General features: G+C 39.8%; 1 protein-coding gene across 5 annotated transcripts in view; it reads left to right on the top strand.

The window, feature by feature from the left end:
* Positions 1-12,594, top strand: part of LOC126458565 (coiled-coil domain-containing protein 39) — a 502,134-nt gene that overhangs the window by 316,485 nt on the left and 173,055 nt on the right. For all 5 annotated transcript variants that reach the window (XR_007585661.1, XM_050095693.1, XM_050095694.1 and 2 more), the window contains one exon: positions 11,495-11,710. Coding sequence is in view for 4 of the 5 variants with exons in the window: in XM_050095693.1 (XP_049951650.1) it covers positions 11,495-11,710 (216 nt within the window). In the remaining variant the exon portion in view is untranslated. The remainder of the gene's footprint in view (positions 1-11,494; positions 11,711-12,594) is intronic.

Below are 12,594 nucleotides of genomic sequence, written 5' to 3'. Positions count from 1 at the left end.
GTTTTGAAGATGCTAATCTTCATACCATAGTCCTTACATTTCTGATCTAGCTCTGAAATATTACTTTGCAAACTTTCAATCGAATCTGCCATCACAACTAAGTCATCTGCATATGCAAGACTGCTTATTTTGTGTTCACATATCTTAATCTCACCCAGCCAGTCTATTGTTTTCAACATATGATCCATAAATAATATGAACAACAGTGGAGACAGGTTGCAGCCTTGTCTTACCCCTGAAACTACTCTGAACCATGAACTCAATTTACCGTCAACTCTAACTGCTGCCTGACTATCCATGTAAAGACCTTTAATTGCTTGCAAAAGTTTGCCTCCTATTCCATAATATTGTAGAACAGACAATAACTTCCTTCTAGGAACCCGGTCATATGCCTTTTCTAGATCTATAAAGCATAGATACAATTCCCTGTTCCACTCATAACACTTCTCCATTATTTGCCGTAAGCTAAAGATCTGGTCCTGACAGCCTCTAAGAGGCCTAAACCCACACTGATTTTCATCCAATCGGTCCTCAACTAATACTCGCACTTTCCTTTCAACAATACCTGAGAAGATTTTACCCACAACGCTGATTAAAGAGATACCTCTGTAGTTGTTACAATCTTTTCTGTTTCCATGTTTAAAGATTGGTGTGATTACTGCTTTTGTCCAGTCTGATGGAATCTGTCCCGACTCCCAGGCCATTTCAATTATCCTGTGTAGCCATTTAAGACCTGACATTCCACTGTATTTGATGAGTTCCGACTTAATTTCATCCACCCCAGCCGCTTTATTGCACTGCAATCTATTAACCATTTTTTCCACTTCCTCAAATGTGATCCTATTTCCATCATCATTCCTATCCCATTCTACCTCGAAATCTGAAACATTACTGATCGCATTTTCACCTACATTGAGCAACTCTTCAAAATATTCCCTCCATCTGCCCAAGGCATCCACAGGATTCACCAGCAGTTTTCCTGACCTGTCCAAAATACTTGTCATTTCCTTCTTACCTCCCTTTCGAAGACTGCTAATTACACTCCAGAATGGTTTTCCAGCAGCTTGACCCATAGTCTCCAACCTGTTTCCAAAGTCTTCCCATGATTTCTTCTTGGATGCTGCAATTATCTGTTTGGCTTTGTTTCTTTCTTCAACATAACTTTCTCTGTCTACCTGGGTTCTGGTATGTAGCCATTTTTGATACGCCTTCTTTTTCCTTTTACAGGCTGCCTTGACTGTATCATTCCACCAAGCTGTTTGCTTCATCCTACTTTTACACACTACTGTTCCAAGACATTCTTTAGCCACTTCTAGTACTGTGTCCCTGTACCTTGTCCATTCCTTTTCCAATGACTGTAATTGACTACACTCAACTAACTGGTACCTTTCTGAGATCGCTGTTATGTACTTGTGCCTGATTTCCTTATCCTGAAGTTTCTCCACTCTTATCCTCCTACATATGGACCTGACCTCCTGCACTTTCGGCCTCACAATCCCAATTTCACTGCAGATTAAATAATGATCAGTGTCATCAAAGAATCCCCTGAATACACGTGTGTCCCTCACAGCCTTCCTGAATTCCTGATCTGTTATTATATAGTCAATGACAGATCTGGTTCCCCTGCCTTCCCAAGTATACCGGTGAATGTTCTTATGTTTAAAAAAGGAGTTTGTGATTACTAAGCCCATACTGGCACAGAAATCCAAGAGTTGTTTCCCGTTCCTGTTGGCCTCCATATCCTCTCCAAATTTACCCATAACCTTTTCATACCCTTCTGTTCGATTTCCAATCCTGGCGTTAAAATCACCCATGAGCAGAACACTGTCCTTGTCCTTTACTCTAACAACTACATCACTGAGTGCCTCATAAAAACTATCCATCTTATCTTGATCTGTCCCTTCACAATGCGAATATACTGACACAATCCTAATTTTCTTGCTAGACACTGTCAAATCTATCCACATCAGTCGTTCGTTTACATACCTTATTGCAACTACACTGGGTTCCATTTCTTTCCTGATGTAAAGCCCTACACCCCATTGTGCTATTCCTGCTTTGACTCCTGACAGGTAGACCTTGTATTCTCCCACTACCTCTTCTTTCTCACCCCTTACCCGAATGTCACTAACAGCTAAAACATCCAGCCTCATCTTACTTGCAGCCTCTGCCATCTCTACCTTCTTCCCAGAGTAGCCCCCATTGATATTAATAGCTCCCCATCTCATTACCATTTGTTTGCCAAGTTGTATCTTAGGAGTCCCTGGTTTGTCAGTTAGAGGTGGGACTCCGTCACCTCCAAAGGTCCGAGGCATTTTGCTCTGATTGTTGTCAGCATCATATTTAAAGTACCAGGGAAGCAGGTTGCTAGCCTTATTTGCCCCGAGTCCCATTGGGTTTTACTCCTAACGGCTGAGGGACTAACCGGTGGATTTGGTAGTCTTTGCCGTATGAGCACAAAGGTGACCACGACTCAGAATATGTCTGAGATGCCCAGCCTTATTCCAAAAAAAGAAATACCATAAGTCTTAAGTTGTATGCGGTCCATAACTGGCCAAAAAAAAAAAAAAAAAAAAAAATTTCTTGTCAGCAACTTGGATATGTGAGCTATTAAGGTAACTGTGTGATAGTTCTCACACTTATCTGCCATTACCACCTTCGGGATTGTATGGTTGATATTTTTCCGATAGTCTAATGATTCGTTTCCAGTTTCATAAACTCTACACACTAATTTTGATATTTACTTGCCACTTTCCCTAATGATTTTAGAAAGTCCAAAACAAAATGTTATCTGTTCCTTCGGCTTTGTTTGATCGCAACTGTTCCGAAGCTCTGTCAAAGTCTAATGCTGGATCCTCCATGTCTTCTAAATTGATACCTTTTTGTTTTTTAATCACATCAGCAGACTGCTCTTCCTCCATCATAGGGATCCCCAGTGTGCTCTTTCCAGCTATCCACTCTCTCCTCTGCATTTGGCAGTGGAATTCCTACTGCACATGCAATGCTGATGACTCTTTTTAATTTACCAAATCAATTTTAAATTTTTTTTATACTGAATCTATTCTATTTCCTTTTCAATTTTGTCACTTTTTCCTGCACCCATTTTGCTTAAGCTTCACTACACATCCTACTGATTTCATTTCTTAGTGACTTGTATTGAGGTATTCATTTCACTTCCCTCTTTTATCACTCAGCTATAGTATATCTTCCATTATCAAAGTTTCTTCACAGTTTCATTCCTTGTACCTATATTTCTGTTTCTGGCCTTCAGTGGAATATGTCATATCCGCTGACAATATGCCTGTTTTACAGAAACGTATGCCCCATGCATGTGATCAAATTCTAGGCCAGCCAGATGTGTCTGCCAAAGTTTGTAGTTCTTTAAGAAGAACTATTGTGGCATGTGTAAGAATACATGCTAACTCTGTGAATACATCCTGTGATGTCAACTGACAGAGCACTATCATAGGGCAGAATGGCCCATATTGCGACAAGTATTTGTTTCTGAGCTTTTGTTTATCTGGTATTTTCTCTAATTTTTGCCCTGGAAGAATATGGGACACTGTTTTAAACATCAACGTGTGCCACAATTGACATGAACAAATACTCTGTCCCTCTGCTTAGTGAGTCTTCTATAGACAACAACAAACTTCAAAGTACATGGCAATATTCATATTAGTCTGAGGAATGTTCTTAGAGATATGCTTTGATGTCTTCATCTGTGTATTTGAGGTTGTTGCATGTATCCCCCATTATTATTAAACATGGTGTTTCCCAAGGAGTTTAACTCATAACACAAAAGTTAAATGGTTGAACTCTTCACTCGGCTTACAGATAATAGTTACTTGATAATCACCACTATCTTATTCTGTACTACTTCTGACACTACCATACCATGACTGCTCTCTAGCTGTATGCCTCATAATATCCATAACACTATTAATTTTATAACTTACATTGCATTTTAAATGTTGGTTGGTTTCAGTATTTCATTTTGGTACACGGATTTGTCCCAAATGATCTGAGAAATGACACTTTGTCATCTGTTGAGACCATAATTTGTTCTAACATGATCTGTTGAACTATTGAGTTGATTAATGGTTCAATACAAACAACTTCAACTTAACCATTAGTTTCACAGGTGATGATGCAGGCCCATAAAACCTTTTCATTCCCAACATTCATGCATAACATATTAACATGAAGATCTCTAAGTATGAGAATGTGTGTATGCCGGTGTCAAACTATTCTACGTACCACAATTTCAAAATTTTTGTCATCACAAGATTACACACCTGGGACATTATTTCCACGTTGTTAATAAATTTACTTTTGTTTTTGTGCTAATACCAGTACATTACAAATGCATGGTAGATATTCCAGGGAAGTGGATAAGACACAAATATAGATATGTGTAGGGCAACACAGTCATTATACGCTAAAAGGAATTTGGTGTAGGAATATTACAACAAAGGCCATCCATAGTACAAGTTCCAAATGCTATCATTACTAGTAAATGTCCGAAGTGCAGCCAAAGAGGAAACAAGTCTGTAGCAATGATCTGATAACTGGTACAGTGAGAAGGTATAAATAGCTACCACAATAAACACAGCACTGACTGTACACTTCAGAGCTGATCCCTTTATGTACAGATCTCTGTTAGGGATGTTACCTAAATCCTGTTCTTTACATAAAAACAGTTATTCGGCCTCATATACAGATATCAAGGGGAAAATTCCCAGTCAGACTGAAATATTATGTTGACAATACCCTTTACAAGAAAGGTATTAAGAAAAATGTCGGTAATGACTGAACAATTCCTCCACTTAACTCCTCCTTGAAGGTAGAAAAAATTAAGTATTCAAGAACCATAGCACACTTCTCTCAAAATAAGGTACATAGTTAGTCTAAATATGGATTTCAGGAGCATCTCATCATCAAACATGCTGTCTTTCAATTAAAAAATTGGAGCATACAAAATTTAAATTGTAAAATATTGCCAACTGTTGTTATGTGACTTGTCAAAAGTCTTTTATTCTGCAGTTGACAGCACTCTCCTACAGAAGGTCAAATATTTTGGTTTCAGAGATCTTGCTGGTAACTGGTTTTCATTCTACATGTCTAAAAGGATATGGAGTGCTGCAGTAATAAACCCATGGAGGGTATGCAAGAAACAGCATCTTCAGAATGGGGAATAATCACTACAGGGATCAATATTCGGTCTGCTGCAGTTCTTGTTTTCTGCAAATCATCTTCAGTCATGTATCTAAAAGTCATAAATAAATCTCTTCACTGACAGTGTATTACAATCATCACTAGAAAATGTAATTAATGTTTTTGTAAAAATTAATAACTAGTTCTCTGCAAGTGAACTATCACAAACTGAAATTATACCAGCCTGACAACTCCTAGTCCATAGAAGAATTTCTGAATGTGTAATAGTATGATCATGTGTGTGTGTGTTTTAGAGAGGGGGAAGGGGTGGTGCAAAGCGATATCAAAAGGGCGTGAGAGTTTTTTTCTGGTCATGTGTTGTTTTTTTATCTTTGCTGTATGACTATAGAGTCTCCTAGTTTTTGTTACTTCTCTTTTGTTTTTTTAGTTTCTTCTCATTGTGAGTTTTTGCGAATAAATATTTTTTTGTTAACACATTATACCGGACGGCTGTGCAATTATTTGTTGTAGGCAAGTTGCCTACATAATTGGTGACCTCCGATTAAGGAACTTTAAACCTTTCATTAGCTATGTCAAACATTAACAGCAAAAGCAATGAATGACGACGGCAAATGATACAGTTCGATAACGGAAGAAATTCATAGGCTTTAGAATGAGATAGAAACTTTACAGTTGCATATTTCAAAAGATATGAACTTCAAGCATATACCGGACCAAAGGAATGACGTTGGTTCAACAACCATGGCACACACCAGCAAGGCAAAATCATCGGAAACTGGGACTACTGCAGCACAACCACAGCAAGTAACAGCAATGGAACTACCCGCTAGTTTCAGTGCTTCACCAACTCAATGGTTGCAATTACGAGCGCCCCCATTCATGCCTTCTTAGCCACACACATGGTTCGTGGTAATGGAAAATATATTTCTACAACAAAGAATAGTCAGTGATCACGAGAAGTTCACCTTGGTGATAAGTAATTTTGACCATCAGACCTCGGCTTTGATATCTGACATTATAGTGAACCCACCTACAGGAGCATACTGTAGACTGAAAGAAGAATTAATTTCTTGGTGTGTGAAGTCAGTTGACATCAGAGTCAAACAAGTACTGTACCAAGAGAAACGGGGAGATAGGACCCCGTCAGAATACTGGTGTCATTTATCCAGCCTGGTAGATAGTTCGACAGTCTCTGATAGACTGTTACTCCACGTATGGCAACAACAGCTACCAACGCAAGTAAGAACTACACTAGCTATATACTTGGAAAGATCAGTTGACAAACTGCTGCTCGCTGCAGACAGAATCTACGAGATGCACGAGCCTACTGCAACAGTCACAATGACGTCGACAGATGCCACGTACGATAACTGCCATTACCAGCAAGACCAAACTGGCGATATAACAGTAAACTGTGCCACAGTTGCAACGCGACAAACAACAAATAGTTCAAACGAAATTATAGATTTAAAAACTGCAATAGAGGATTTGCGAATGCAGCTACGCACACTACAGCGACCACAAGTTATCTTTAAGTGCAAGAGAGACCGGGCTGGGCGTGAAACACGAAGTCAACAAGAGGACGAGCGTAAGGTGTGTTGATACCATAAACATTTTGGGAGAGATGCTACAAGATGTACATCACCATGTGCCTACTCAGACAACCAAGGTATGTACAGAAACAGTGCAGTGTTTTCATGTCAGCGACAGCAATTGTCAATACATATGCCGCCTGCCTCGAAAAGATTGTATGTATCATACGTACTTACGGGTACAAGGTTTTTGGTGGATACCGGGTCAGACATTAGTTCGGTTCCTGTCAGCCATGCGCCACACAATGAAAAAGACATACAGCCACGTTTGAAGGCGGTGAATAACTTGGTGATTAACACATACGGATGTAAAGTGTGCAAGATTGATGTGGGTTTTTCCGAACAGTTTACCTGGTCTTTTGTGATAGTTGGTATATCAGAACCTATTTTGGGCGCTGATTTTCTGATACATTTCAAGTTGGCGGTCGACTTACAGGGAAAATGTTTGTTAAATCTGACAGACAACATTGCAATATCAAGCACTAAAGGGCATACAACTTGTGAGAAGCTACAGGCGATTGGCAGCTCTGTAGCCGAAGAGCTACGTGGCGAAGAGAAGAATCGGAGATGTTCTGACAGACAGACAAAAGAAGTTAAACATAGTACGGTTCACTATATTCGTACCACACCAGGACAACCAGTTTCACGACGAGCACGTAGAATCGCACCAGAGAGATTGACAGAAACAAAGGCGATATTCGAGGAAATGTTACAGTCGGGAATAATTCGCCAGTCGGACAGTCCGTGGTCTTCACCCCTACACTTAGTACGTAACAAAGTTGGATAATGGAGACTGTGTGGGGATTACCAAGCATTCAACTCAAGAACCATTCCAGATAGATACCCAGTACCTAATATACAGGACTTCACATGTGCTTTGGCCGGCGCGAAAATTTTTAGTGTTGTTGATTGCAAGAAAGCATTCAACCAGATACCGGTGGCTCCAAGAGATGTTCAGAAGACAGCAGTGATTACACCACTTGGATTACTTGAGTTTTTATTTATGCCTTTTGGCCTTAAGAACACCTCACAGACTTGGCAGCGTTTTATCGATGAAGTGATAAGGGGATTAACATTTTGCTTTGCTTATCTTGATGACATCTTGGTTTTCTCTCCGGATAGTCAAACACATGAACAGCATCTGTGTCAACTTCACAAGCGTCTAGCTGACTACGGAGTCGTTTTAAATGAAAATAAATGCGTCATGCACAAGAACCAAGTCACTTTCCTCGGCCATACTGTGTCATCAGAAGGTATATTGCCTCTGCCAGAGAAGATCGCGGCGATACAGGCCCTTCCGAAACCGACAAACTACCAACAGCTACGACGATACATGGGAGTAATAAATTTTTATAGACGTCATCTGTCAGCAATGGCTATGGTGCATGCTCCACTCACTGATGCACTCAAGGGACGCGACGCCAAAGGTCGACGAATAATTAAGTGGACAAAGTATTTAATGATCTTCAAGCAAGCCTCAGCAAACCAATGTTGCTCGCTCACCCAGTTCACTACGCACAGCTATCTATTCTTGTAGACATGAGCCAGTCAGCAATAGGGGTGGCACTGCACTGGCGAGTAGAAGGGCAATGGCAACCACTACGGTTTTTCTCTAAAAAGTTACAGGCTGCACAACAGAAGTGGAGCGCGTATGACAGAGAATTGTTTGCGATCTATGAAGCAATTTGATACTTCCGCCCACAAATAGAGGCTAGACCAGTGACTGTGTTTACAGACCACAAACCCATAACATTGGCTTTTAAAAACACCAGTGATAAGTGCTCACCAAGACAGTTCCGTTATATTGAGTTCACAAGTCAGTTCACGACAGATATACACCATTTAATAGGTGCAGAAAATTTAGTGGCTAACTAATTTTCACATATTTGTGGGATTTGAGAAATTATAGACTATGATAAACTTGCAGTGGAACAGACCAAGGATGCAGAGCTATGACAGCTGTTAAACGACCCGTCTACAGGTCTGAAGTTCGAGCAAATTCTGGTGCCTAATTCCAAGCTGAAGCTGTGGTGTCACTTTTCTCAAGGCAGACCAAGACCATTCATTTCATTAATATTGCGCAAGACGGCATTCGACAGTGTCCACACAATATCGCACCCAGGAGCCAACGCTACAATCAAGCTGCTGACAGACCGCTATGTGTGGCCTTCTATGAAAAGAGACGCGCACCGTTGGGTACGTTCTCATTCCTTGTCAACAAAGTAAAGTAGGACGACATGTGCGTGCTGATATTGGAGATTTTCAAGGTACCTCTGCTAGTTTCGCACACGTTCACATGGACCTGGTTGGACCTCTCCCACTGTCTGAGGGTTACAGATTTGTTTACGGCCATAGATAGGTGCACAAGATGGGCAGAAGCAACTCCAATAGTTGATATTTCAGCCGAAACTACTGCAAAGGCGCTTCTTTGTATGTGGGTTGTCAGTTTTGGATGCCCCCTTCATGTCACAACTGACCAAGGACATCAGTTCGAATCTACGTTGTTCCTCGAGCTATCCAAAATGTGTGGTTTCCAACGCCACCACACGACTACCTATCACCCTGCCAGTAATGGTATGGTCGAACGATGGCCGAGAACACTCAAAGGAGCATTGATGTGTCATCAAGAGAGATGGACGGAAGCATTACCACTAGTGTTGTTAGGCGTGCGGACAGCTCACAAACCCGATATTGGTGCATCAGTTGCCGAGATGGTTTACGGCGAGCTGCTACAGATTCCTGCAGATTATTTAGTACCAACCTCACTACCTAGATCAGAGGGTCTCACACACTGGGTGCAGCAGCTAAAACGTCACTGCACAAATATACGTTGCCCGCCACCTTCTCACCATGGCAACCGTAAGGTGTTTGTACACAAAGACTTCTACAATTGCTCTCATGTAATGTTGCAAACAGACTCAGTCAAATCGCCTTTACAACCACCATATATGGGCCTATTTCAGGTGCTGAGTAGAAATAAGCATACCATGGACATAATGTACAATGGTGTTCCGACAAAGGTATCGATTGAACGTGTCAAACCAGCATGGGTTTTACCCTCTCCGACCTCTGACACCACGCCTGTGCATCAACACATGATGGACGCAGAGCATACTGAAACACCGCTCAGTACATCGTCCGAGACAGGTGAATCATCACCACAAACAACGTTGTCACCGCCCCTGAGACACCCGACGCACACCAGAGCTGGACGTCATATAAAATTCAAGTATCAAGATAACCTTGGGGCTCCGCACCTTAAGGGGGGGGGGGGGGGGTTGTGTGGCAGTGATATTTTTCATGTCTGGTGCAAAGTGATATCAAAAGGGTGCGAGAGTTTTTTTCTGGTCATGTGTTGTTTTTTATCTTTGCTGTAAGACTATAGAGTCTCCTAGTTTTTGTTACTTCTCTGTTGTTTCTTTTAGTTTCTTCTCACTGTGAGTTTTTGCGAATAAATATTTTTTCATTAACACATTATACTGGACAGCTATGCAATTATTTGTTGTAGCAAGTCACCTACAGGGGAAAAGACATATTGAACATTTTGTAATTAAGCATAACTTGCTGTATGTATGTATTTAAATAAAAAATATGAAATCATGTCAGTGGTCAGCATTTTGCTATATTTTCTGCTGAGATGTACTATAACTGGCTCACTCCACATCATTGTGAGAGGTTGCAGTTCTAATCCATGGAACATGCAAATAACTAACTCACTGAATTTATATAAAACACAATACATGATACAGTTCAGTCTGCACAAAGTCCGATAACACCATTACAAATAAGGTATGAGGGTAAATCAGTTAATGAACCAGAATATTCTATATTCTTAGGTGTTTCTACTGATAACAACCTGAACTGGAAGTGACATGTTACAGATTCTCTTAAACATATAATCTCTGCAACTTTTGCGTTATGGATAATGTCAGATTCTGACAACAAAAATATCAGAAAGTTGGCTTATTTATCTTCTTTTCATTCGCTTATGTCTTATAGCATCATACTCCTGGGTAACTTGTCACTGAAGAAAAAAGTGTTTCTTTCTCAGAATTATGTAATGGGGTATTATGCATCCACTTTAGAACCTCTTGTAGACAGCTCTGTAAACAGTTGGGCATACTGAAAAATTTATTTTTTTCTAGATTTTGTCTTCATCTTGTGATACTTTTATAAGTTATTTCAAGTTTATTATTATTATTATTATTATTATTATTATTATTTGATGGTGTTTCCTTCAGTGTTAATGTTGCTCTATCCTCCCTTGAGTTTTAATATTCTGGTTATAATCAAGGAATTTCAAAACAGAGCACAATAGGCAGCTTCACTTGGCTAGTGCGGGTCTTAATGTTGCTAATGTTACTGTCCAAGATTCTGTTCATGTTTCATAAGAATTTACAGTTATTTAACTCTAGTTCTTCCCAGTTTATGACATTTCACCAAAGCTCATCAGATCTATCAACCATCCTCTCTCTTGGTGAAGCATATTTGAATTTTGGCAATTAGAAAACACCAGGTATCTTGTTACAGAATTTTAAGTGCAGAAAGTTTAGAAAATTTAATAACTTATCAGAAGTTTCAGAGATGCTTTTTCTGACAAAGGGCTTAGCTAATTCTGTATATTTTTTCAGTATATGTAATATACATATAGTTTGTGTTTTTTTTATCAGTTTCATTAACATAAAACAGATATATCAGAGATGTTAAATGTCTGTGAACATTTGCAGGCTGAAGAACGAGCATTACATGCTATGGAAAGAGAAAATACTCGTGCACGAGATGTTTTGTTTCGTGTACGATACAGAATAAATGACCTTGCACAACGTAAAGAGCTACAGGAATCAGAAATAAAGTGTGTGCAGTCTTCTAAAGCCCAAATACACCAACAGACTCAAAATTTAGAAAAGGAAGCTATTCGCCAGGAAGAAATACTGTATGGTTTGGTATGTTCTATTAAATATTGAAGTCTGATAATATAAGCTACTGAAATGAAGATATTACATTAGAAAATATTTGGAGCTACATTTTAAAATGAACTTCAGACAAATATTACTTTTATTCCATAATTAGTGTGTTATGGCTTGGAACTGATTGAACTTTATGGATAAGCAATTGAACAATCATTCTTTCCTTCTCACCCTTTCTGACAAGTCCCCCCTGACTGATTGTTCTGTGTGACTTTTCCGAAATCTACCCCTTTTGTTAGAACTCTCCAGTCATTTTCCTTTGTCCTTCTTCCTTCCTCTTCAATCTTTCTGCTGGAAGAAGGAGCCACTGGCTCCGGAAGCTTGCCTGATTGTAACCTTCTTTTATGTGCATGTTCTGCTGCTGCTTGGTGAGTAAATTTTTTATCTATGCAATTACATTATTTATGCATACTCAGTAGTTTAATCTTTTACATGACTCAGGTTAATACGAATGCTAATTTGTGTGTTCTGAACTTCTGATTATTGTGGCTCACATTAGCAAATGTGTCTCTTGTTTGACGGTAAGGGTGTGGATACAAATTTAAACATTTTGTGAGACGTCCTCTGTCAACTGATAGAAGGAAGACCTTAGTGGATCCATGAAGTCTTGGCAGTACATGTCCTTGTGGTGGCAGTCTCCTTTATGGACTCCCCAAGGTCCACAAAAATGGGGTGCCATTATGCCGCATTGACAGTAACATCCAGGCTCCTAGGTATTTGCTGTCAAAATACCTGATGGAGGTACTAAGTCCTTACGTGGGTAAATGCACTTTGAGCACTTTGAGAAACAGGCCCTGATGTCATCCAAATGGAAACACATCTGCTTTTTCTATTATTTAAATGACATGTTCATCATCTGG

This window comes from Schistocerca serialis, chromosome 2 (assembly GCF_023864345.2).
Source record: "Schistocerca serialis cubense isolate TAMUIC-IGC-003099 chromosome 2, iqSchSeri2.2, whole genome shotgun sequence".
In the NCBI taxonomy this organism is placed as follows: domain Eukaryota; kingdom Metazoa; phylum Arthropoda; class Insecta; order Orthoptera; family Acrididae; genus Schistocerca; species Schistocerca serialis.
This window is presented reverse-complemented; position numbering and strand designations above follow the sequence as displayed.